Source organism: Leucopleurus acutus (assembly GCF_964270905.1).
Source record: "Leucopleurus acutus genome assembly, chromosome: 10".
Classification (NCBI taxonomy): Eukaryota; Metazoa; Chordata; class Mammalia; order Artiodactyla; family Delphinidae; genus Leucopleurus; species Leucopleurus acutus.
Window position 1 is genome coordinate 66,889,128 of NC_139153.1, and position 27,967 is coordinate 66,917,094.

General features: G+C 38.0%; 1 protein-coding gene across 1 annotated transcript in view; it reads right to left on the reverse strand.

Moving 5' to 3' along the window:
* Nucleotides 1–286: 286 nt before the first annotated feature.
* SRPK1 (SRSF protein kinase 1) overlaps nucleotides 287–27,967 on the reverse strand; it is an 81,248-nt gene continuing 53,567 nt past the window's right edge. Inside the window, exons 7-16 of the mRNA XM_082849030.1 lie at nucleotides 25,576–25,682; nucleotides 24,433–24,598; nucleotides 23,064–23,089; nucleotides 22,423–22,636; nucleotides 21,615–22,034; nucleotides 20,763–20,863; nucleotides 13,490–13,597; nucleotides 8,902–8,971; nucleotides 4,260–4,352; nucleotides 287–2,758 (exon numbers count right to left, since the gene is read on the reverse strand). Coding sequence (XP_082705156.1) covers nucleotides 2,574–2,758; nucleotides 4,260–4,352; nucleotides 8,902–8,971; nucleotides 13,490–13,597; nucleotides 20,763–20,863; nucleotides 21,615–22,034; nucleotides 22,423–22,636; nucleotides 23,064–23,089; nucleotides 24,433–24,598; nucleotides 25,576–25,682 — 1,490 coding nt within the window. The 3' untranslated portion in view covers nucleotides 287–2,573. The remainder of the gene's footprint in view (nucleotides 2,759–4,259; nucleotides 4,353–8,901; nucleotides 8,972–13,489; nucleotides 13,598–20,762; nucleotides 20,864–21,614; nucleotides 22,035–22,422; nucleotides 22,637–23,063; nucleotides 23,090–24,432; nucleotides 24,599–25,575; nucleotides 25,683–27,967) is intronic.

Below are 27,967 nucleotides of genomic sequence, written 5' to 3' on the forward strand. Positions count from 1 at the left end.
GGGGGAAAACCCCCCACAAATACTGCAAAAATGGTATCAAATGTAGGGAATAACAATTTTCTTAGAATTTACCAAAATGTACTTTGTTAAATCCCACCCCACGCCCAATTTAAAGATAGAAGCAAAGCTACAAACCCCCCAAAATGGCATGTGTTTAAGTTACACAGTTTCATGGCATATTTAAATTCAAAAAGCAACTCAACCAATCCTTTCCTCCATTCTGAAGCTAGGTCAGATCAACTTGGGCAACAAATAAACAGAAATCTCCTGGAAACATGTAGGTTATTAAATAATTTGTTTATTGTACTGCATTTACAAAGAAAACAGACAATGAAACCAGTAGAAAGAATAAAAATGTGTTTGGGGTTTTATTTTTTACTGACAGCAAATAGAAATCCTTTAGTGAGATCCTGGCAATTTGACATTATGATTGAGTTCAGGAAAGGTAGATGGGGTGCTTGGAAGATCAAATTCTACAGCTGCCTCTTTCTACGGCTTTTAATTCATCTGGCTCCTTAAGTGATAGAGGAAAAGCCCTTGTTTGGTGGGAAAACATTTCCAAAAAGTTACAGGTTCTCTCTTATTAAAATTTCTCTTCATGTCAGTTGTTAAAACAGGGCCTTCTATTTGTGTGTGTTTGGTTAGTTCACCTTAATGTCATCACCAGAATCCCTGTAATTCCACAATTGTGATTTTACAGCATAGAAAAGAATTCAGTTCTAGTCTGGTATTGCTTTAGATGTATATATCGCTGAAAACCCAAAGTGGATTAGAATTGCTGAAGGATTTTCCCTGCTGTTGTTTGATACAATCTATTTTCTTTATTCTTGATAGGTGCATAGAACAGCCTCACTTCAAATTCTTTCTACAGGAACATGTCTGATTTCAGAACTATCCATCAAGGATCGATGAACGGCTGGCCAGTTATTCAGGGTAATATGTTTACGAGTTAAATGGATTGCATAATTGCACCACTTTTTCCTTTGCCTTTGTTGGTAGGTAAATGACAGAATCTAGATTCCAATCTCCTGTAAAGGAAGTCGGCTACCTAACAGTCTCATCGGTGCTTTGCTAGTAGAGCCTCAAGTTGCACCTCCTCGGCTTTCTGTAAATCAGAGTCCTGTAGCCGCTTCTGGAGAATGCTGTAATCCCCAAGGCCCACTTGGTCCGTGCAGAACAAGCAGCTGTGACCCCAATCCTGTCCCTCTTTTGCTTTTCAATATGACCCGAGGAATATATGTAATGTCTAGGGCAAGTCTAGGAGAGGCCCATCCTAAAATAATATTCACAACGCCTTTTCTCATTAAAAAAAAAAAAAAAGCCTCAAGTACATTTCAATCATCTCAAAATTTAAAACTTACATTATACAAAAGAATAGCAGCAGAGAATGGCTAACCTTAAACCAAACAAAAAGAGAAAAAAACCCCTACAACCCTCAAAATAAACAATAAAAAAAAAGTGCCATCCCACCCCCCTCCCCTTGGTTCTTGTATCCTGGAATTTCATTTAAGACCTGAATGAAGCCTCTGAGAAAATGAGAAAGGCAAAGCTGTAGGGGGAAACTGCTTTAAGGCTGAATTCTGGACAAGGTAAAGAAAAAGCTGTAAATAAAATTTGGGGACTGTTTGTAAAACAACCGAGAACTCTAGGACAGTTGCTTCTCAGATGGGAAATCTCTGAAATCCAGTTTTCCTTTCTAGAGTCATCCTGAATTCTTTAGTTATGGGGCAATAAACTCAAGTGCAATGAGTAAAGTGCCAGCCAGGGATTAAAAAACAAAACAAACAGCCAATCAAAGTAACTCTGCTGGTAGGGTACAGAAGAGACATAGGAAAGGACAGTTTGCAGAATATATGTGGTTCTGAAGAAACTACTAGTCAGTGGTTCCATTTTTGTTTCCATCAAAAATCAGACTGAAGATTCGAGGATCTTAGAGTTATTAAAGGATGAAAGGAATTTGACAGTGCTTTGAACAGTGATAAAATGGTACCCAAATACGGTGTTTATACAGCTCATTTAAAAAGATAGCAGTTTAAAAGTCGCAGAAAAAAATGTGAACATAGAAAACAACAGAAACAATCCAGGAAGATGATGCAGCCTGGATACAGCAAGTTTAATATCTCTGCTGTACACAGAAGTAATACCTTTCCCCTTCTCATCCTTATGCTGGCAATAGGATATGCACTAGAAAATTTGACTCTTAGAGTCAGTGAATAAAAGGATGAGCTCATACATCTTCATAGCTCTTTTTAAAAGGATGCTTATAATTTAAAGGATGTCCTAATGGAAAGACAAGGGTACAGGGGTGAGAGGCTGTTTCACATTTTAGTCCATTAGTCTTTGGCTGAGCCCAATCAAGGCCAAATTCACCTAGGATGCCCAATGGCTGTGGGGGGATCTCCACAGGGTCAAATAAGCAAACCCAAATGAACATGTTGGATTCAACAAAAACCAAAAAACACCCTAGAAACCCTTGAAGGAAGAGCTTCACCCTGAAAAGGGAAGAGGGAAATGGTTGGAGGGGAGGGGCAGAGGGCCAGCGTGTGATCTCTGCTGCAGTGCTGGGCTGGGGCTTAGGAGTTGAGCCAAGGGTGCCGGAGACAATCAGCGGCAGTGGCCCTCTTCTCGGGGATCAACTCCAACATGGGCAGTAAGAAATCTGTGAAACCAGCTGCCTCTTCCTGAGACCATTCATACTTCTCCACCAGAACCTCAAAAAGCCCCCAGGGTTTCAGCTTCGTGATGTGTTTCAGGTCACCTAAGGTAAAGAGAGTACAAAAGAAACTGACCAACACTGACAAGTGACAAGATCCTTTTGTGGAAATGCAGGAACTAATCCAGATAGTCTATGAAGAATCAAATTTTGCCATCAGAATCTAATCCTTCTCCATTCACAAAGCACATCTCTTCTCCAATGCATTCCTTGGAAAGAAGATTCTCCATTTTTCACGAGGGCCTAAAAATTTTAAATAATTTTTTTCTCCACCATTCCAGGATTTTTTGTCCCAATCAAACTGGGCAGGCCTATCAGGAACTAGGTATTCACTAAAATGAATATTAAATGCCTATATACTCAGCATGGTCTCATACAGTGTTCAGAGGCAATTTATCACCACATACCAAGAATAATTTACTTGTACTCTTTTTTTGGCTCAATAGTTTAGCAAATGTTGCTTCGAAATAAGGCAGTAATTAAAAAACAAAGAGCTAAAACTATGTCAAATGTATAAAAGTAACAAAACTAAAAGAACAAATAAACTTTCAGATACAGCTGCATCACACTCTGTACTATTCTGGAACATTACTTTTTGCCTCCTTGAAACAATGTTTTTTTAAAAAGACAGTCAATGATTAGTGACTTGTTAAGGTAAATGCTGCTTTAAATTTCTTTTCTTACATGACACGTATTTGAAGTCTCTTCTGTGGGCAGTGAGTGCCTAATTACCTACTTGGTATATGCCATTAATTTGACTTTGCACACAAGGAAGAAACTATGAAGCACTTCATTTTCCTGCCTCAAAGAAAAACATTAAGAAATGTTTCTGAGGATGCCTGCTGTCAAGTGTTGAGAAAGATGGTTTTTCTCAGCACTAGTGTAGAGGTTGTGAGGAAAAAGGGAACCATGGAAAAAAGTCCAGACAGTTTTCTAGTCCCTTCTAGGTCAGGGTTTCATACTTAAGCTTTTAAATATATTTAGAATGCATAAGAAATTCGTATTTAAATACGCCAACATATATTATCTAGGCAAAAATCTGAGGTGAGAGTTTTATCTTGTGTTTTCTTCACTAATAAGTGATAACATAACTTACGCAATTCAAAGTATAAAGTTAATTCATATGACTGATGTGTTGAAGTGACTGTGTTAGGTATCACGGACTACAAGGTGAGATGTAGTCCTGCCCTTAAAAAGCTGAAACTACTTGCCCTTTGATAGAACTGCCTCAGCAAAATCTGCCCATTTTTCAGAAGTCCTGTAGTAGGAGTAATCAACCATGTGCCAGCTACTATACACATAGTAACGAATTTAATATGAAGTAATCTCCATTTATAAAGCAGCAAACTGAGGTTGTGTCAAAGGCCACATAAGCAGTGGAGCAGCTGGGCAGTCTAGCTCCAGGGTCTGCTAAGTCACAGCTCAGCATTCAAGGTAGGACCATCCTTCTGTATGTGTTGGGAACACGTACCCAAGCTGTACTTACCTCTTCATTGTTAAACACTTTTGTCCCCTTAATGTCTGGGAACAAACACATTTATTTTACCTTTTTTGGTGAAAAATTCCTTGGAATATTTTCCTGCCACAATGAGCTTGCGAGGCACCTTCCCCAGAAGTTCTATGATCAATGCAATGTGATCTGTATGTTTCAAACATTTCAAGAGGGGGAAAAAAGATATACATAACAGGGGTAACAAATGCAGTTCTAGATATTGGCAGAAAGAGTAGCATGCACACCTCTTTATAAAGCATTTCAGCTTGCTTTCTGTCCTAAATGGGAAGAAGAGGACTCTATCCATCTAATGGAGAATCCAGAAAACCATTAAAAATCAGGTACCCACTCCAGTGGGACTTGAGTGATAAGTAAAAACAATCTTGGTGTGAATGCTCTGCTTCCTGAAGTTGCATCCCTGGGGCCTAGATGAAAACTCATGTTAACAATACTACCTCTGCGATTGAAGAAGTCCTGTGAATATTTCCCACTGAGGGCAAACCGTCTTGGAATTCTGCCTATCAGCTCTATAATGTGCGCAATGTGGTCTAAAATAGAAGGGTAAGAAGAACAGGATCAAGGACAAGCTGTAAAAGAGGTTTTTCTATGAATAGCTTTTTCAAGAACTAGCTGTTTAAAAGTAAGTACAAATAAAACCGAGGATACTCAAGGGAAGCCTGGGAAGGCCAAGAATTATTTCCGGTGGTTTGTCACTTGATAGTAGTTGGCAAGTCCCATTCTGGAGTTTGGAGGCTTATCTATAATATTTTATTTCTATTTTGTCTATATCTAGGTCCAGGTGGGTTTTTCAGCTAAGCTACAAGAGTGTAGCAATATGCTTTAGACATTCTAGGACAGACATTTATTTATAATAGTGCTCTGGGCTTCACAGAGTAATAATATCACTTTAAGAATGTTCATGACAAAGCACTCACATATGATCGAGTTTTCACAATTACCCTGTAAAACAGGCCAAAATTTAATACCCCATTTTAAAGGTGAAAAGTGGAACCTCTGGGAGAACGGCATACTTGAAGCCACAAGGCCAATAAGAGCTAGAACTCAAATGAAAACCCCTATCGTATCATGTCTAGTCCAGATGTTTTTTCGTTTTGTCTGTTTTTTAATTTAAAAAAATCACATTATTAAAGAAAAAATGAGCACAAACATTTAAAGTATAGCTACTTGACTATCTTTGGCCACTAAAATGTTTACATCATGTAGTGTCTTGTAACTGTCACAGCAGGCATATGGACTGTGAGCACTGCCAGGGAGGTGGGCAGTCTGCCACCAGCAGACGAGCTTGGGACCAGCCAGCATCCACACCTACAGACAGGTCTATTACCTTTTTCTGCAGGTGACAGAAAGTAAAAATATGAAGAGGCTTTAAAAAGTGATGGCTCCTAGCCACAAAACAGCTTTAAAAATGACTTTAATCCTGTAGTTACAGAATCCAGGTCAAAAGCAATCACTTAAAACTTCCAATAATGTATCTTAGGGTAAAATCATATGCTAGAGACATACACTTATCTGGGAATTTGTGAAGGTTTCAGGTCACATCTATTTCTCATGTAAAGGACTCAGTGGTGTCATTTTAGAAGAACTTTATGAATTCACTATAACTTTTGGGCAGTTTTTACTGAATTTATGGTTTGGTAACAAGTATTTGGCTGCCAAAAAATTTCTGCCAATTTTAGGCAGGATCTGCAAGTAAATATCTTTGTATAAATTAATTATAAATGAGACTATAATTTGTCTTCCTGTAAACTTCCAAGTAAAGTATTGGTTCTTTTAATATTTTTCCTACCAAGGAATTATTTTTCCCTTAAAATTGTTATATTACTTTAAATTCCAGCAACCTATCTCTGGCTTATCAATTAATCATAGGATTAATATATCTGACAGGCAAAATTATCAACTATTATTCCAAGATTTAGGGTTGTGGAATGTCCCTAATAACAGAGGACATGCTACTTAGGCCCCAGTCTTACCAGGACTTGTAACACTATGCATATACTAGCCAGGGGATAGGGTTTGCTTTTTCCTGCTCCTATGGGCCAAACAGTAGTAATCTGAGGTTTTATCTAAGGGCTGGAATAGGAGGGAATAAATTAGGATATAAATATCTAGGGTAACTGGTTCTCCCTTTTCCCTTACTTGAGTCTTTTCATATACATTTCAGTTTTCAGGTTTGGTAGCATAAGATCCTGTACAATGTAATTCTAGCCACTATATGAGTCTGTACCACACACTATTTATAGGGAATCCAGGGAAATAAAGAGAAAAAAGTTAATTACCCTTGCAAACAGATTTGATAGGGCATTTCTAAAACGATGTTAAGTCTACAGCCCCTAACTTATAACCCAGAAAAAAGCAAGCAGATAACAGGGAAAAATCAAGTGTGTATACAGGTAGTAATTACAATAAAAGGGGCTTATATACAGAAAACATGTCCAAACTGTACCCACTAAAACAGGCATATGGCTATGGTGATTAGTTAGCAGAGCATTTTTCAAACGGTACTTATTAGGAATATCAGCAGGCCTTACTAACATTGCCTTTTGACATCCCAGGGAACCAGTTTGAGAAATAGCACTGTTGGTTCCATAAAGCAGAACCTGATTTCCCCAAGAATCAAGGAAAGCACAGAAAGTAAAAGATATATTTTCTGCATCGGGAGGGTACACTGGTAGTGCTCTCTCAAAGTAATCCCCATTAATCCTGAAAACAAAAGCGCCAAAACTGTATAATAAAGAAGGTAAAACATTCCTTTAATAAAGTTTTCTTATTCACATTATTATTTCATCTAGTTACTTGAATGCCACTATGATTTTTAAAAAATCATCACACATTTAGTTCTCTGCTTTCACAGTCTCTCAGAACATCTGACACCTTGGGCTTTTCCCACTGGTATTGCAAAATATAAACCAATAATATTTTGTTTTAAAATGGAATCCAAATGTTAGTATCATTTAAAAAGAAAAATACAGCTTTAATTTTCAGAAAGGAGAAAAAAGAATGCTGAATGTTGTACAATTTATATAGACAAATAGGATATATTCTCTGCATTCAAGTAGTGTGTATCTGATAAAATCGACTTCCAAATAAAGTTGCAAGCATAACTGGGCAACAAGTTGATGAACAGGCAGATCCAAACTGGGTAAAGAATGAATCACTGATTTACACAGGAAGGAAAATGACTAGATGTTTTATAAGAAACCTGGCAAATATTGGTTTGGCCAAAAGGTTCCTTCGGGTTATGACGTAAGATGGCTCTAGTAGCACTTACGTGTCTTTAACTTCATTCAAAACAATTTTGTTAGATTGTATGTGGCAGCTTGTCTTATCAGTGTGTGTTTTAAAAAAAGACTTATCAAAATTGGTGAATTTTTGTGAAAAAAGCAACATTTTCGGCATATTATGCTTTATTATTTCAAGAAAGGTTAAAAACACAACTGAAACGCAAAAAAAGATTTGTGCAGTGTATGCAGAAGGTACTGTGACTGACAAATGTGTCAAAAGTGGTTTGTGAAGTTTCATGTTGGAGATTTCTTGCTGGATAATGCTCCACGGTCGGGTAGACCAGTTGAAGTTGATAACAATCAATCGAAACACTGAGAACAATCAATGTTATACCACGCAGGAGACAGGTGACATACTCAAAATATCCAAACCAAGCGCTGAAAATCATTTGCACCAGCTAGGTTATGTTAATCGCTTTGATGTTTGGGTTCCACGTAAGTTAAGCGAAAAAAACCTTCTTGACCGTATTTCTGCATGCGATTTTTCTACTTAAATGTAATGAAAATGTTCCATTTTTAAAACAAATTGTGACGGGCGATGAAAAGTGGATACTGTACAATAATGTGGAACAGAAGAGATCGTGGGGCAAGTGAAATGAACCACCACCAATCACACCAAAGGCTGGTCTTCATCCAAAGACGGTAATGTTGTGTACATGGTGGGATTGGAAGGGTGTCCTCTATTATGAGCTCCTTCCAGAAAACGAAACGATTAATTTCACCAAGTACTGCTCCCAATTAGACCAACTGAAAGCAGCACTTGATGAAAAATGTCCAGAATTAGTCAACAGAAAATGTATAATCTTCCATCAAGATAACGCAAGACCACATGTTTCTCTGATGACCAGGCAAAAAATGTTACAGCTTGGCTGGGAAGTTCTGATTCAACTGCCTTATTCACCAGACATTGCACCTTCAGATTTCCATTTATTTCAATCTTTACAAAATTCTCCTAATGGAAAAAATTTCAATCCCCTGGAAGACACCTGGAACAGTTCTTTACTCAAAAAGATAAAAGTTTTGGGAAAATGGAATTATGAAGTTGCCTGAAAAATGGCAGAAGGTAGTGGAACAAAAGGGTGAGTATGTTGTTCAATAAAGTTCTTGGTGAAAATGAGTCTTTTATTTTTACTTAAAAACTCAAGGCACTTTTTGGCCAACCCAATACAAGTTTTAGTTTAACCAACTGTGGCCTTTTCTCTAATTCTTATATAGAATTCTTTAATATCTATTATAAAATATCTAGGATACCTAATACTTAACATAAAATATCTTATATTTCTATCTTTCCTGGGACTTATATATACTTAGCACACTAAGAAGACTAAGGCTCTTCAGTACTAGCAAATTACATTAGCCACCGTGCACAGACATCCTTGGTTGAGGGGACTTACCTTCATCTCGAGTGTACTCTTCCCCTGAATGAGGTTCAAATAAATAGTCGCCTGTGGCCAGTTCAAAGGCCTAAGAAAAAGAGGAAAGCTTATGAAAGCATAAAAAAGAAAGACGTTTGGGAAATTTACTGCTATTTGGCTCAATTTTAAGTAATTTTTTCTTCTTGGAAAACCTGCAAATGATTATTTAAAAAATTCTCTAAGATTATTCCTAAAAAGCTTTCCTTTCACACCTGTACCTTAATAAAATGGAGCAGGAAAACTGCAAAAACTCAGTTAATATCAATATGTGGATTATTCCAAGCCCTGTACACCCCAATCCTTCAATCAGTAATTCAGCTCTCTTAAGTTTCTCTTTTTGCTCAGAGAGGGGCATATCTAAGGTGATTCTAAGTTATTAAATTATTAATGAGATAAACATGAATAACTTATAACTTCACATGGCTAGAAATTAACATTCTGTATCTAAAATCAAAACCAAAAAAATTCAGACATTTTTCTACCTATGACTCTTCAGTGTTTGCTAAAAAGTACATTTTTAAAGTTTTGCTTTGGAAAAGCACTGTCCCAGATAGAGAGTCCCCAATTCCTAGGTCTACAGAAAAAGATTAAGTATAAATGGAGTCAGGAGTTACTCATATTGACCAGCAGGTTAGCAACCACCAACCAGGAAAAGGCACAAGTCCCCTATAACAAGAAAATGTCTTGTAAACAGTGTTTGAGAGGGACTGAAAAAGTGATTTCCTCAGGAATAAGTGTCAACCAGTACAGAAGGACAGCGTGTGAGTGATGGGGTTGTATTAATTTTTCACTGACTAAAATTAAACCAAGTAATTTAACAGCAGTTTTAAAAAGGACCTTATTGATATAAAAAGTATAGTTATAAGTCAACTGCTAGCCATGGGTCAGTTTTGGTTGACTCAATGGTACTAACCAGCCCAGACAATCTCAAGAACTGTGGAGTGGATTTAGTTGGGGCACATTCTCAATTCAGACCCATGTCTATCTAGGTCTTGGTGGTTTGCCAGTGTTACGATAGAATAGTCTTTCTCAAAAAATGTATAACTTCGGCTGTACCACTACCCAGAGCAAGGCCACAAAAGCAGAAGTTTCAGGATTGTCTCTAAAATGTCAGAGATGCTGTGGCTTCTTGCTAGGCATAGCTTGTTTTACATGCTAGCAGTTTGTTATGAAACTGAACTACACTGATAGAACAGATACCTGTTTCACCCTCTAATTATCCTGAGGTTTACGGTCTCAAAGCAGAACAGAAACAATTTGTGATTCTTATTCATCAAAGTCTGTCAGTCTCTTCTGAAACCAGTACTTTAATTTTTCCATCTCATAGTAGGGGATTCAGTGAAGATATTAAAGCTAAAAAAAAAAAGTAGATAGTTTTCTAAAAGTTTAAAATATTCTAAAATTTTCCACCTAGATACTTACAACTCGTTACCTAAAGTTCTCTAAAAGAACTTTATTTTTGGAACATAAGGTAGTTGCTAGTAGTTACAATTTTATAAATAAGATAACAGTAAAAAAACCAAACCAAACCGAAAGATCACAACATCAGAAATGAAAACTAGTAGAAACTCTAGATTACAAAACACCTAGTTAAACATCTTTCCTTTACAGATGAGAAAACTGACCAGAACAGAAAGGCCAAGTCCATCCTAGAATCCACGGCTCCTGGTGCCCACTCCTGTGCTTGTCTCACACTGACCACAGGGCCTATTTTACGTCAGTCAGGGTCATGCTAACAGACAGAGGCAAAATCAGGGAAGGTATGATAAATCCAGTGTGCTGGTACATCCAGATAATGGAATATTATTCAGTGACAAAAAGGAATGAGCTATCAAGTCATAAAAAGACATGGAGGAACCATAAATGATATTACAAAGTGAAAAAAAGCTAAACTGAATTATACTGTATGATTCTAACTATGACATTCTGGAAAAGGCAAAACTATAGAGACAATAAAAACATCAGTGGTGGCCAGGGGTTGGCAGGGGGTGCAGATGGATGAAGAGACAGAGCACAGAGGATTCTTAGGGCAGTGAAACTATGCTGTATGATACTATGGTAGTAGATACATGTCATTACAAACTTGTCAAAATCCATAGAACGTTTGGAGAATTTTAAAACGTCTATTCTTTATTAATTCTTAATGCTCTTCACAGAGCATTCCCTTCTTATAACTTTCCTTCTAACTTTGTAGTCTCAATAACTGAAGTGGCAGGCAATCTCTCAACTTGCCTTTTTACCTCAGAAAGGGTCCCAATCTTTCCATCAATTAATTGTACTAGATGAAGGATGATCCATCTCTCCAGGCACTTCTGATATTCCAAGATTTATTTTTATTCTCTGATTATGGTGAAATTTAAAGCACATTTTCTACATCTATTAGCAAAATGAGAGAAATTTGGGGGAACAAATGGGCCTCAAGTTTTCATGATATTGTCTCAAGTCAGGTAAGTGCTTTCCCTCCTTTGGTCAAAAAAATTCCTGCACATGAGCTGGTCCAAAGAGGGGCCAAGGTTAATCCACCCCCCCTTTCATCTTTTTTGCCTTTTTGCCTTCTTAAGCCTGACACTGTACATACTATGTTACATAGCAAGCAGGACCTACTGCCCTCAATTAACCCACTACTAAGAACCACATCATAATAAATCAGATGCCACCTACAAACTAGCTGTATTTTGTATGGCGGCATCTCTATCAATTATTTCCTCTACCAACTCAATCCAAATCAGATTCCTCAACACAAAGCTTTAAAGTATGGCAAGAAAGAAGATTTTCTTCCAATGTTCTTTCATCTTGTGCACACAATACCAAATCATCTTCAATTTAGACAGCCCTCCCCCTTAAAAGACCACAGACATGCCATAACAAAATAATTTAGAAGGTCATGCCATATTAACAACATGGTTTAAACTTTATTATCTTTGGAAGACAAAGGTTTTCAAGAATGTGGGCATCAAAGAAATCTATGACACAAAACAGGTTGGGGCTTCTAGTCTGTCCTTTCTCTTTTAAGTTTTCCCCAAAGTTGATTATAAATACTAAATGTTAATTGAAATGACAGTTTAATGTTTCTGATTTAGTTCACTCATTTGATGGTCCACAAACATTTATTAAGTATTATTGTATACTAAAGAATTTGTTTGATCTTGTTCCTGTTTCCCGGGAGGAAGCCTCTCAACTCTTGGGCTTTCCAAGTGATAAACGCGCCTTTTGTTAATCATGGTGGGCCCCTTCGGAACACACTTAAGTTTATACTGATGAGGTGACTCATAGTGGGCCCCTAGACACAGTTTCAAGAGGGGGATTGGATATGCCACCAAGTTGGACAAGACCAACTGTGCAATTAGAGGGTTGAGGTTTTGGGCTGAGTGTTGTCAAAACTGACCTCCCAACCTCTCAGGGAGGAAGGGGGCTGGAGACTGAGTTCAACCACATGACCAATGATTCAATAAATCATGCCCAAGTAACGAAATCTCAGTAAAAACTTTGGGCACCTAAAGCTTGGGTGAACTTCCCTGGTTGGTGATACACACTGACGTACCAGGAAACTGATGTGTCCTAAGAACACAGAAGCTTAACCTTTGGTCCACTCTCAGACCTCACTGTATGCATGTCTTCATTTGGCTGGTCCTGATTTGTAACCTTTATATCAAAACTGAAATGTTTTAGAACTTCCCTGAGTTGTGTGAGTCATTCTAGCAAACTACTGAATCTGAAAGGACAATGGAAACTCCCAATTTGTAGCCAGATGGTCAGGAGGTGCAGGTGGCCTGTGGACCCCAGAGCTTGCAGCTGGTGTCTGAAGTGAGGGTAGTCTTGTGGAAAACTATGCCTTTAATCTGTGAAGTCTGTGATAACTCCAGGAAGTTAGCATGAGCAGTGCATTGCACCCCCTCAAAATGTCCCAGGCCCTGCACCAGACACTTAGCTATACATTATAGACATGGTTCCTGCCAGTACTTAAAATGAGTGGAAGAGAAAAAAGTAAATCCACAATTACAAATTGAAGAGTACACTCCACTTCAGGAAACAATATAATATGTTCCAACATGAGGCTATCTGTGGGAAGTCATTTAATATCAACTAAGTCTGACTACTTGAGTAGTTGCCTGACAAGGTCAAAGCAGCAACTTATGAATCCATGGATGACTGAGCTTCATATCCTGTGAGATGCAAAGACGGCTGAGTGACTGCTAAACTGTACAGAATGAAGCAGTTTCCAGGGTTTTCCCTAATCTGAAAATAGATCAGAGCTGAGGGCAAGGGTAAGAGTAACTTCTCCTCATCAAAAGCAGCACCGTGTCTGAGCAGTTGTTTTTAGCCGCCCCGCAACCCCAATCTGTAGTAGGAAACATTTGGTTCCTTCACCTAACAGGAATTTGGCAGGAACCGAACGGAATGTCAGATGTTTGTAACTAAGCTTTTAAATTCAGACCTCTCCAGACACAGGATTCAGAGTGCCAGTGATGAGTCAGAAAAAAAATCCTTTTCTGTTTGTTAATCCACTGGTCTACTGAAATTAGCAAATTACCACGTAACAAGTTAAAGTCAATGGGAAAAACATTACCATGCACGCTGTGCTCCAAATATCAGCAGGGGTATTATAGCCAGATCCTATCAGAACTTCCAAGGAGCGATACTGCCTTGTCTGAATATCTTCAGTGAAATGTTTGTGCTGAGTAAATGAAGAAAGAAACAGTATTTAAAAATTCCTTTATTCTAAAAAGTAACAAGTCATGACTGCTTAATGATGGAGATTAAAATAAGTTCACCGAAGCTTTCCCCAAACCAAAGTTCCCATGTGGCTAATTTCTTAAGTATCATTTAGACGTTATTAGCTCCAAACAGCACTTTTCTTTATATGCTGTCTACTCCAAATTATTTCTCTAAACATGAGTCTGAACTTAATATAGATACACAGGTTAGGGAATAACAATCGCTTTTTAAGAAATGGAAAACTATTACCCCAAACAAAAATTAAGTTGTTCATTTGTCTAAAATTAATAACTTGTATTTCAACAAATAAATGATACAAATTTAGGTTCAGTTCAAACTCTTCTTGCTGTGTGCTCATTATAGGAAAATAAAAGATGTAAGTTTCAGGTTTTAAGAACCTTATAAACACCACCTATAAAGACTTCTTGCTCTCATTCTCTTTTGCCTCCCTTACTCCTCCAAAAATATCAAATACGAATCTTGGGGAAACAGAGACCATGTTAAGCACCATGGGGCTGCAATCAGCAAAACGTTTCTTTAACACATGTATGGGAAAGAAAGGGAAAACCTCTATATAAAAGCAACTTAAGAGACACAGTACCCAGTCTGGCATTCATGGATTTTATTTGGATCTTGTTCTAAACCAACAAAATTAGAGGAATGTTTATGAGATAACTGGCAAAACTGACTGAATATTTGATATTAGTTAACTGTCAACCTTTTTAGGTGTTAACAATGGTGTCATGGTTACCTAAAAGAATCATTTTTTAGAAAGCCATATTTACAAATGAAAATAAGATGCCTGCGATATACTTCAAAATGATCTCGAGTGGGTGTCAGGGTGGGGATATAGGTGAAAAACAGGCAATGAGTTGATAATTGCTGGGTGACACTAGTATAACAGCAGGGGAGATCATTCCACTCTTTACTTTTGTATAGGTTTGAAATTTTCCGTAATAAAAAATAATACAGAAAAAAGAAGCTTCAAATGAGTCATACACAGGAAACAAAATTCAGAAAATATTAAAACATGTAGTGTGAAAGATGATTTTCTAATCCTATTAAAATTTTAAAAAACAAACAAACAAAAAAACAAGGAACAGCATTTGTGAACAGGAGAAATTAGGCAGAGAAACCTTCAGGTAGAAAAACCAGCATTGACCAGAGCTCCACAGGGTACTGGACTAAGTTTGCAAAAGAGCAAAAAGTACTTCAGGTGGAGGGAACATCATAAATAAAGGCACAGAAAGACATTTGCTAAAGCCAAACATAGCTAACTGCTAGGTTGAAGAGTTTCAATTTCATTTGGCAGACAAGAGAACACCACTGCACGTTAGTAAACAGGACAGTGTACTGTAAGAAGACTGATAGGACCTCTGAGAACACCATTCCAGTAATCTTCTGGTTTGTGGCCAGATCTAGGCTTAGTAATGAACATCTGAACAATGGCTGTGGAAATAGGGAAGGAAGAGTTAAAACCAAGGACATTCACAGAAAGAATGAGCACAATTTAAAAATTCAATTCAAGTGGGAGACAAGGAGGAAGAGTCAAAAAGAACTCTGTGGTAGAGGCTGTCGAGAAAAACACGGATGGAGAGACTTAGAGAGGGAAGTGGTTTTACAGGAAAACAATGGGTTCAGATACTGAGTTTGAAATGGAAATGTACTGCAGGTGATACAGTTAGAAAAATGAACATGCTGTTCAAGGGAGTTGTCTTTACTCATCATGCCTCACTACTGCCTTACAAATACACTGTAAATGAGGTCAAGAATCAGCAAAAGTAAAGAAGGTGGATTGGAAACATACACATCCACTCACTCCTGAAACTCCACTTTTGTAGCGAATCCAGCGTTAATTTTTTTTTTTTTTTTTTGCGGTACGCGGACCTCTCACTGTTGTGGCCTCTCCCGTTGCAGAGCACAGGCTCCGGACGCGCAGGCTCAGCGGCCATGGCTCACGGGCCCAGCCGCTCCACGGCATGTGGGATCTTCCCGGACCAGGGCACGAACCCGTGTCCCCTGCATCGGCAGGCGAACTCTCAACCACTGCGCCACCAGGGAAGCCCCAGCGTTATTATTATTTATTTTTTTTGCAGTACGCGGGCCTCTCACCGCTGTGGCCTCTCCCACCGCGGAGCACAGGCTCCGGACACACAGGCCCAGCGGCCACGGCCCACGGTCCCAGCCGCTCCGCGGCACGCGGGATCCTCCCAGACCGGGGCACGAACCCGTGTCCCCTGCATCGGCAGACGGACTCCCAACCACTGCGCCACCAGGGAAGCCCCCCAGCGTTAATTTTTAAAGCATAAACTGACAAAGAGAAGACAAAGGAGTCAGAGCAATACTATTTAGAAGCTGGAAAGCAGAGAGATCACTGGCAAGTGTCTTAATGGATCCAGGAAAGCTGAATAATAAGCCACTGGTGAAAGCGGAGAAGCAGTGTGAGGTATTCCACAGTAGTCCTCCCAAGGCTCAGGATTCGGTGGTATCAGGTATCTCTGGAAGTAGCGGGGAGGGTACTCCAGAAATCTGCTTTAGAATATCTTTTAAAGAAAGAGAGCTCCAGAACACAGGGCATGATGCAGTATAACAGCCTTTCCCTAGCCTGACAGACACTTAGAGGGTTTCTCTGGAGTGGGTAAGGCAGTTTCTGGAGGATGCTCGGCATGGTTGAGGGGAGAGTACTATCCTGAAAACAGGGAAATTAAGTGACTACATGTAAATTGCATGTTGAACCCCAGTTTTCTTGCATAACTCAGTTTCCAAAACACTAGCAGCCAGGCATTCACTCCCCAGGTAAGAGATCTGAGGAAGACTATAAGTTTTCTGCAGGAAGTATGACCAATCCAAGACCCTGACATCTGAGGATGAAATGAAATAGCTCAGATAAATCATTTTATAGTGAATGACAGTCAACAAGAACCACCCAGGCACAAAGCTTCCAAACAGCTTTCTGGCACTCCATTCATATGGTCAGTTTTTTGTTTAATGATCCTGAACAAAGAAGGCAAGAGACACTATGTAAAGAAGTAGAGGACTTCCCTGGTGGCGCAGTGGTTAAGTATCCACTTGCCGATGCAGGCGACATGGGTTCAATCCCTGGTCTGGGAATATCCCACATGCCGTGGAGCAACTAAGCCTGTGCGCCACAACTACTGAGCCTGTGCTCTAGAGCCCGTGAGCCACAACTACTGAGCCTACGTGCCTCAACTACTGAAGCCCACACGCCTAGAGCCTGTGCTCTGCAACAAGAGAAGCCACCGCACCACAACAAAGAGTAGCCCCTGTTCACCGCAACTAGACAAAGCCTGCATGCAGCAACGAAGACCCAATTCAGACAAAAAAAAAAATCAGACACTTGTGAATTACAGGTTGATAAAATGAATATTTAAAAAAAAAAAGAAGAAGAAAATGTCAAAAATGAAAAAATAATCAATATCCTCTCAGAGATAATCAGGGAACCAAAGAACTCTTGGAAAGTAAGGATATAATAGGAGAAATAAGAAAAAATAAGGCTTAAAAGAACAAGCTGAGAAATCTCCCAGAAAATAAGCAAAAAGAAAAATCTAGAAAATAGGAGAGAAAGAAAATGAGAGAACCTGCATAAATCTAACATTTGAATAATGAGATTTCAGAGCTAGAGAATTAAAAAAGAGAAAAAAAATCAAGAAAGAATCAAAACCAAAGAACCAGAGTTTCAATACTGAAAGTGCACACTGGGTCCCTTAGCTAATCGATGAAAACAGACCTCATGAGGCACATCGCTGTGAAATGATCCTGCAGACTTTCACAGGGGAAAAGGCTTCATACAAAGGTCCAAGAATCAGAATGACTTTGGTCTTTTAGCAGCAATAAGACAGGAAACTAGAAAACAATGGAGCAATGACAAACATTCTGAGGGAAAATGATTTTCAACCTAGAATTTTACATGCAGCCAACTGAGTGTAAAAACAGAATAAAGACATTATTAGACATACAAGCATGCCCACTCCCTCAATCACACACACCCTTTCTGAGGAAGCTACTAGAAGTTGTATATACTTCAAACAAACAAACAAAATAGGGAGGGTAGGAGATGCAAGAGGGAAGAGATATGGGGATATATGTATAGGTATAGCTGATTCACTTTGATATAAAGCAGAAACTAATACACCATTGTAAAGCAATTATATTCCAATAAAGATATTAAAACAAACAAACAAACAACAAACAAACAAAAACTATGATGGAGTAAACCAAGAAAGAAGATCAGAGAGACAGGAAACGGGATATAAAAATAATCTCCAGGACATTTATGAAAGGAAATCCCAAGTGTCAGTGATGCAGCAAGCTACAGGGCAACCCAAGAGATGAACACAAATTAGCAGAGCACAGGTTCCAGGATAGAGCTCTTTAGGAAGAAAAAGTTGAAACAATACCCAAGGTATCCATGTGTATTAAAGTGTAATCAGAGCACTGGATCAAAGTGTGGGGTGGAATTAAGTGATAAGTAATACAAAGACAACTAAGCAAATGAAACACAGTGTTAGGCAGAAAGGGAAAAGGAATCATACCACAATATATGCTTAGTTCAGCCGAAGACAGCGTTAGAGTCCTAATAATGTAAACATGGAGTCATTTAGCCAAGTCATATTAAATTGACAAGATAGGGGATGGTTGTAGTGGTAGATAAGTCCTACTTTCGAAAAGGCAGAAATACCTAAAACTGAAAAAAAGAATTGGAAGCAATATACCCAATTTATTTATTAGCAATGCGAAGGTAAATACCCTCATGTGGGGAGTGACAAATTGGCAAAGGGAGGGGGGACAGACTTTTGAATCAAAATCTATGTAAGTGTCCCTAAACTATATATGCATGTGCATAACTGATGAGCAAAAGTATAATATTTGAAAAAATCAAACTCTTTGAAAATCATGTAAAATTCCATTACCAAATACCACATGCTGCTGTGCTTAAGAGACCAACAAGATGTGAGATTAGACCAAGATCCAGCAGGACAAGGCACCCATGTCCAGTTCACCACTGTCCTAGTGCCCAGGTCAGAATATGTACCAATATATTTGCTGAATGAATAAATGGATGAGAAGAATGTAAAGTCATTTTAGCACAGAGACCCATTAAAAAATGTATATAATAGTTGAAGAGAGAGAGATTAATTCTGTTGTAGTAAAAATGACAGGAAAGATTGCACCCAAATAAAGCAGAGTATGCCAAATGCATACGCAGGCATGAAGGAAGGTGTTCCAAACACAAAGGCAAAGGAGGTTGAAACATGATGTGAGCAGAAAACTGACAAACGTTTGAAGTTTATACCATGTGATATTTGTTACAGAGGCAATATTTTCCTCTGTAATTGTTTTACTTGAATATTTAATGAGCACCTCCTATATATCAGGCACTGATCTAAGTACCATAGATATAGCAGTGAATGAAAAAAATCTCTGCTGTGATGGGACATACATTATAGCGAGAGGGATATTAAACAAACAAATATCTAGTATCAGATTGGGTTAAGTGTTGTGGAGAAAAAAGAATTGAGGGAGGAGAGGAAGAAAAAGAAAATGGGTGTAAAGAGTGGTGGTTTGCTAATTACTGTATGTTAGGTGTTCAGGGGAAGATCTCCCTGGGTAAGATGACATCTCAATAGGAACTTGAAGAAAATGAAGGAGTGAATTATACACATTATCTTGGGAAGAGAATTCCAGGCAGAAGAAATAATAAGTGTTTTTTGCTTGGTGGTGTGTGGGCCATGGTAGGGACTTTGGCACTCATTCTGAAGGAAGCCACCACAAGGTTTTAAGAATATCTGACGTGACTTGCATTTAAAAGGATCACTCTGAGAGCTATGTTGAGAACAGTCAGTAAGAGGGAAGGACAACAGAAGAGAGAAGTGAGGAGGCTAATGTAACTCACCCAGGTGAAAATATATGGTGGCCTGGACTGTCTGGTGGCGTGGTGAAATAATTCTAATTCCTTGAAAAGCTTTTCTACATTTCTATCAGTCAGTGCTAAGCACTGACTTCAGTTTTTCCACAAAGTTATCACAATATTCTAGAATCGATATTGAAAGTGAGATCCTTCTAGGTTATGAACCACTAGATATAGGATGTCATGTGGAATAGGGAATTTGAAGTACAAAAGTAAACCTAAGACCTATTAAAGTGGATTTTGCCTCAAACTGTCTCCAATATCCCTGTTTACAAAGCATACAGCTCTTTGAATAGTATCATTTATGTGCAAATCATTCTATTGTAGATTTTTTAAAGATATTCATTAAAAATAACACAAAAGGGCTTCCCTGGTGGTGCAGTGGTTGAGAGTCTGCCTGCCGATGCAGGGGACACGGGTTCGTGCCCCGGTCCGGGAGGATCCCACATGCTGCGGAGCGGCTGGGCCCGTGAGCCATGGCCGCTGAGCCTGCACGTCCGGAGCCTGTGCTTCACAACGGGAGAGGCCACAACAGTGAGAGGCCCGCGTACCGCAAAACAAACAAACAAACAAAAAAACCACAAAAAGCATTCTTAACTAGGTAAACAACAGTATTAATATGACACTATATGTCAAAAACCTCCTTTAAAAAAAGTACCCAACTTCTGACTTAGTAATTTCATGTCTAGGACATCCTAAGGTCAACTTCAAAAGACTCATGAGCAAAGATGTTCATCACAAAGAACTGTCAAGAGTATGTAAAGGTTATAGTATACTGGCAAATATCACATAACCAACTGAATTTGATGTAAATTTCTGGTTGACAAAAGTGTTCGAAATATATTAAATGAATTAAAAGGTTACAATTAATAAGTTAGATGCTGATTTTAAAAATAGGGGAAAGTATGAACGTGGGTATTGAGAGTATGAAAGTCAATGAGGATATAGATAAAACAAAACCGGCCAGGAGTTGACATTACTGAATCTGGGTGACAGGTACCTGGAATAGGGGCAGGATCATACCATTCTCTCTACTCGTGTAAATGGTTAAAAGAAAAAGTAAAAAAAAGTTCACTAAAATGTTAACTGGCAATTTGGGTATAGAACTGCAGATGTTTTCTTCTTTTAGCACAACTAAGTCCAAGTTCTCATCTATCCCCAGTCACTTCAAAAGACTGAGACAAGTTTCACTTACCACCCAACAGGCATTTCCAAGATCAGCAATCTTCACTTGGAGCTTTTCTGCATTTTTTGGCTCAAGGGGATTAACAAGAAAATTTCCAGCAGTGGATTTTCCTATAGACAACAGGTATCATCAATAAGACTGTTCAATGAACACAGAAATAACCAAAGGTTAATGAAACTCTACGAAGTAATTCACCCAGGTCCCCAACTGGCAACCTACAATAAATTTTCTAAAATAAACCAAGTAAAGCAACACCCTGACTTCCCAGAATTAAAACCTCTGCCTTCACAGCAACAAGTAAAATGCTGTATACTCACTGTTTAACCAATAAAAATCAAACTGAGCTACACATTTACACATTGAAGGTAACTTGGACACCTGCTGTAAAGCTATATTTATAACAACAATGGTACTTTTAGTTTAGAAATTCATGAAAAATTTTTTTCTATGTGGTGAATTTAAAAAAAATTGTATAGCTGATTTACAACATATTAGTTTCAGGTATAAAACACAGCAACTCAGAATTTTTATAGATTATAATCCATTTAAAGTCACCAAAAAGTAATGCTATATTTCCCTGTGCTGTACAATATATCCCTGTAGCCTATCTATTTTATTATATATGGTAGCTTGTTCCTCTCAATCCCCTACTCCCACCCCTCCTTTCCCTTCCTCCCTCTCCACACTGGTAACCACCTATCATTCTCTATACCTGTGAGTCTGTTTCTGTTTTGCTGAATTCATCTGTTTTATTTTTTAGGTTCCACAGATAAGTGGTAACATACATTATTTGTCTTTGTCTGTCTGACTTATTAGAAATTCATGAACATGTTATGCAGGGAAGGAGTACTAGGGAAGTACCTTTGTTGTCTAGTGGTCCATTATGTTCTTGCTCTTGCTCATCTTCACAGGGTATCTCTGCTCGAATGCTTTCTTGAAGTTGGCTAATGTCCTGTGCACTGAATGACCGGTCTACATTTGATGAAGACTGGCACATCATGGTATCTGACACCTCAGAGGTTACAGGTGTACAGGAGTCTGTTTCTTGAGATGTGCTGCTGTCTCCATTTTGGGAACTTAGAAAACTAGGTTCCTGCTTCAAATTTTGGACATCACAGCCATTAGCATTATGTAGATCCTCTTTAAGCCTCAATGCTTCTTTATTATTGTTCTCAGTATAATTAACGACTTCAATTACTCCATTGCAATTTATTTCTGCTGCACCACCCTCTACACCATGTTCCGTAAGTGTTTGATCCTGGTGAATGGTACTTGACTCTTCTAAGGAACAAAGACAAAAAGGATGTACGTGTATGCATATGCGTGAAAGAACAAAAAAAAAATCTCTCCACAAGATTAAAACGTTTTCTAGAACTTATACAGGGTGACATAAAAACATGACTGCACATCTAAAATCTATTTATGAAAGGACAAAGATCTTCTTATTCTTACCCAATTGCTAAATGAGGTCTACGTTGCATATCCTGAGAAAAGTTAGAAATTACATTTGAATATTACCTACCTAACATTTATGACAAATTCTGTATTCTTACTGTATAACGACATCCCCAGAGATGTTGTATATGCATGAAACCACTATATTATAAAACAATGATAAATTAATGTTAAAGTTTGCTATAAAGTAATTTTTGTGATGCTCTATTTATACCAAGTTTTTCTTGGGTCATTTTATTAGGTGGGTTCTCTTTCAAGGGTCTTTCAACAGGACTCTCTGATTCTTCTTGCTTGTTTGGTCTTTTTTGTCCAGGGCCCGACTCTTTCTCCATTTCCTCAATTTCCTGCATTCGCTTCTCTAGTAATTCTGCCTGGCGCTTCTGCTTCTTCTTCAATTTCTTCTTCTTATTCTTTGACATTTTGTCAGCCTGGGTGGAGATTACAAACAGATAAAGCCTTCAGGTGGCTAATCCATTATCCCCAGTTGGAGATAACTGTTAATTTTAATTACTTCCTAGTTAAATTCCACTCTTGTCCTAACATAGCACTTAAGCTTTTCATTAATTTAAAAAATGCAGATACTCTCAAGAAACCAAATTAAAACAAAATTAACAACAAATCTTGGTCCTCTGAACAGTCTGTGGGGCTGGTCCACTCTCATGCTCAAATTTATGGAAACCTCACCAGTACAAACTTGCTGAAGATACACAGGAATTTATTGGAGAAAATTATAGAAGTGCAGGAATATATTTTTTTTCTGGTTTCCAAACTCTAAATAAACTGTGATCCATAATAGAAGAATCCCTGCCCATTGCCCATAGATCAGAATTAAATATAGAAACACCTTATACTTACTGGTTTAGGCTGGGGTGCAGTACTGACTGAAAAGAAAAGAAAACCAAGTAAGAATCCTCGCATTCAGCAGGCAATATAAACTAAGACACCCTACCAGAATGAAAAGTCTTTCTTGTACAGTTTATATTGTAGAGAGAACTACTGTTTTTAAGCGATTTTGGTAGAAGCAACATTATTTTTTTTAAAAGAACAAACAATGCATACAAAAGTCAACAAACTTAAAATAAATTTTAATAAATTCTTCTCCAGATAGCATCAATATATGCAAAGAACCAAGTCCTCTTTCTGATTTACATCATTAATGCTGCTAAAAACTCATTCCCATGTACTGCTTAAAACAGAAAAGGATAGGCAACAACCCTCTCATCCCCACCCAGGACTAATTCTTCCCTGTGACACTTGTCAGTTTTAAAAGGAGAGTGGCATCAAAAGCTACAGTAATTTATTACATAGCATGTTATGGATATTAGTTTAGCTTAGGTGGGAGGTAGAATCTTCAGTCTTCCTTAAAAAAAAAAAAAATTTTTTTTTTAAATTGTGGTAAGAAACTTGTAATATACAATTTCCCTCTTAACCATCCTTAAGCATACAGTTCAGTAGTGTTAATTTCACACAGTGTAACATTTCTAGAACTTTTTCATTGTGGAAAAATGAAACTATGCCCATTGAACAACTGCCCCTTGCCCCCTTTGTAGGTCTTCTTTTTCAAAGGAAGTCTCTGGATAATTGATATTTCAACTTGAGGATCAAGAGAGTTCCTCAAATATAATTAAACTACTAAAATTAAAATCTGTACCACAAATGGAAAAAAATCATCATAATCATAGTAGCCACCATTTATTTAACGCATAATACTGTGTGGCATACTACTAACTGCTTTAACATGAAATTTAATCCGAGTAACTCCTGCATGAGAAAAAAGAAGTCAAGTCATGTGCCCAAGGTCATTAAATGAATGAAGCAAGGAGTCAAAATAGGTATGTCCACTCCAGTGCTTAAACCCAAGCTCTTACTAGCAATGTTATCTTGCCCCTGCACAGGGATCACTGATTCACATAGGTGAGCATGTATGAACATCAAAAAAGACCATCAAATCACAAGAGAAAACATTTTAACAACAACATGAATCAGCTTTTACAATACACAACATATCTGGACCTAAAAGGCACAGTCTTCTTCTCCTATGGGAATAATACTGAGTATAAAAAGTCCTTTGAAGGCTGGAACTACTTCTTATGTAAGTACTTATTGTATCTTACTGTTAAATGAAGTAGTGGTGCTTTACTTTTACTTAACTGTCAGGTAATAGAATAAAAACAAGAACTTCTCTTAACTTCTAATGAAAGTGAAGTCCCCAAAGAAAATATACCTGCAGATCCAGAAGGTGGAGGAGCTCCAGATCGCTGCCATTCTGTTGCTTCTGCAGCCAGCCTCCGGATGTACTGTTCATTCACTGACAACAAGATGTTTTCTGGTTTAATGTCAGTGTGGATGATACGGCACTTGGTGTGTAAATAATCCAGACCCTGTAACACCTGAATGGGAATAGAGCAGTAGACTTGCAAACACAAAATACAAATCTTTCTGGAGAAGGAAAAAATCACAATGCAACATTTTGAAAAAATAAAAATGATATGGTAGTTTTCTACAAAGAAAGCATTTTTTTTAAAGCACAACAAACTTCCCCAGAAAGATTAATTGTAAACTATGAACAAAGGCAAGAGTTTATTTACAATAAAAAGTTCTTCCAAGTTTTACAAAGCTAATTCTATTTGGAGATATTTATTGATACATTACAGAGACGAAGAATAAACAGTTGACATTGTCCTTTAACTACTGAAATGTAGGTCATGAAAGAGATTTAGGTATCTTTAAATTCAAATTTCCTTGTTGATGAAGAACTGAGGTCTCTTGCTTTCCAGTGTGGAGCTCTGTCCAACAAAACACATTATCTAAACAAACTGTTTGCCCTCTGAAGTATTACCACTTTCCTGATAACAAACTTCTTCACTATATATTGAAAGCTGTTTAGAATATGAGAAAATGCTCATGAATAATGTTATATAAAGAGACGGTAATAATCTGACAATTTTCTATTAATATATAATCAATTTTTGCAACCAGAACTTCTAGATAAGGGCTCCAAATTTCTAAAATCAGGCATTACACTCAGCTCCCCATCTAGTAATTATTACAGAAGATGAACCTGGGGGAAAATGATTACACTAAAACATTTAAAAACAGAATAAACACAATAAATAGGGGCTGAATAAATAATTTCAGCAATTAAAAAAACCTAGCTTTAAAAATAAAAATTCTATTGGAAATAGGAAACTCCTGACACTTTAAGAATCTAAAAAAATTACCACATACAAACTATTATGTATAAAATAAATAAGCTACAAGGATATACTGCACAACACAAGGAATATAAGCCAATATTTTATAATAACTATAAATGGAGTATAACCTTAAAAAAAACCCACCACATAGAAAATATTAAGATACATACTTGCTGAATAATTTTTTTGACACAAGGCAAAGGAAGCCCTTGATAATTGGACTTGATGATCCACTTGAGCAGATGATGCCCCAAAACTTCAAACACCATGCAGATATCTAGGAGTTTGTTAAGGAGGAAAAGGGTGACAGAAGAGAAGAAAGGGGGCAAGACAAGCTGTGTTCCACCTCAATGAAATTATTATTGTATTCTTTCAGTATAAAGAATTATAGAGCTTGACTAAAAAAGAAAATGTAGCTGTCAATATTCTGACATTCTAAAGGTTAATTAATGCTTTAGTCACAGAAAATACCCAAAATATGGAAAACTCTGGGGTGCTGGTTTATTAATAAAACTATGCACATTAAAACACTCAGTGATAAAAATAAAAGTGAAACATATACATAAAGTTAGTGAAAGCACTAGGCTTACGGTGTTGATTAGTTTCTTCCCTGATGTCGAAACTAACGTCCAGGGTAACAACGCCTACCCTCATAGTATCAAAGCAAGGAAAAATAAATTTGGCTTTAGCGAAAGAAGACAATGTACCAAAACGAGATAAAAAAATGTAAATGTCAACATTTAAAAAAAATAAGAAACTGACTTGCTTTATGCTCTTTACTTTACAACACTAATCTTGATTCTACTGCCACCATGTGTTCTCTTATGTATGAACACCCTAATCACGCCTCATAACAGGAATACTCTTTGGGCATGGTAGTGCCAGGGCTAGGGCACTGCAGGGATTTTAGTCTGAAAATGTTGGTATTTTCAACCTCTAGAAGCTTCTACATAAATTGGAAAGTCAAGACATACATATGTAATAATGATCTAGTGCTCAGACTTTTGTTTTTGTTTTTGTTTTGCGGTACGCAGGCCTCTCACTGCTGTGGCCTCTCCTGTTGCGGAGCACAGGTTCCAGACGCGCAGGCTCAGCGGCCATGGCTCACGGGCCCAGCCGCTCCGCGGCATGTGGGATCTTCCCGGACCGGGGCATGAACCCCTGTCCCCTGCATCGGCAGGCGGACTCTCAACCACTGCGCCACCAGGGAAGCCCCAGACTTTTGTTTTAAATAAGATTCTCCGCTAAAGGAAAACCTGTACTCCTTAAAGAAATGGCCAAATCCAGGGAAAACCTGGAATACCTTGCTGTGCCAACAGTAAGGGAACACATCAGGAGGAAACAGCAACCAGCTTGAAGAAGCCACTGGCTGGTTAAGAATCCGCCTGCCAATGCAGGGGACATGGGTTCGAGCCCTGGTCCGGAAAGATCCCACATGCCACAGAGCATCTGGACCCGTGCACCACAACTACTAAGCCTGTGTTCCTAGAGCCCGTGCTCCACAACAAAAGAAGCCACCGCACCTCAACGAAGAGTAGCCCCCGCTTGCCGCAACTAGAGAAAGCCTGTGCACAGCAACGAAGACCCAACGCAACCAATAAATAAATAAAATAAATCTATTTTTTAAAAAAAGAAGCCACTGGCCAAAGTTGACATTTTAAAGAGTGAAGTTATGAATTAGCTTATAAATTAAAAACGGAATGAATCCAAATGGGATACTAAAGTAAGTGTGTGTTCGGGGGAGGAAAATGTCTTCTTCAGAGAAAAAGTCAACTAATAAATATATAAAGTATGACAGAAATAAAAAATTACCATTTTATCATCATTATAGTAATAACTGAACTGATTCAGATAAGAACCAATGAATACTAAAACTACTAAGTGAAGATTGCTAGCGGAAAAAGAATTCTCACAGTGTCACACTATCACCCCATAGGTTGCTTATTAATTATAAAAGGAAAAAGATACTTTTAAACAGGGAAATCGAGCAGACACTGCCTTAACCATGTAATCAAACATATCATCACCAATGATAAGCACAAATTCACATTATGTGCCCTCTGATGTGATACACTGAGAAAAATAAAACATCATCCATGTAGTATACTTGACAAAAATGATTAATGAACTCAATCATGAGGAAATAATCAGACAAATCCAAATTAAGGAACAATACAACTGGCCTGGATTCTCTGGCCGGTGGGGGGTGGGGGTGGGGGTGGGTGGGGGGTGAGTGAATGCCATGAAAGGAACCGTTCTTAATTAAAGAAGATTAAAAACGGGACATGACTACCTCAGAAAATACAAATCAAAATTACAGGATGATACTATTTCAAACTCAACAGAATAACTAAAATAAAAAGACTAACATGACCAAATGTAGATGAGCATATGGAGCAATTAGAACTCCCATATTATGCTAACAGAAGTATAAAATGGTACAACTACTTTGGAAAACTGGTTGGTAATTTCTTAGAGTTAAACATACATCTAGGAACTTCTGCTGCAGTCAAGATGGAGTAACAGGGACTGGCTTAACCCTCTTGCTTTAAGCGACAACAA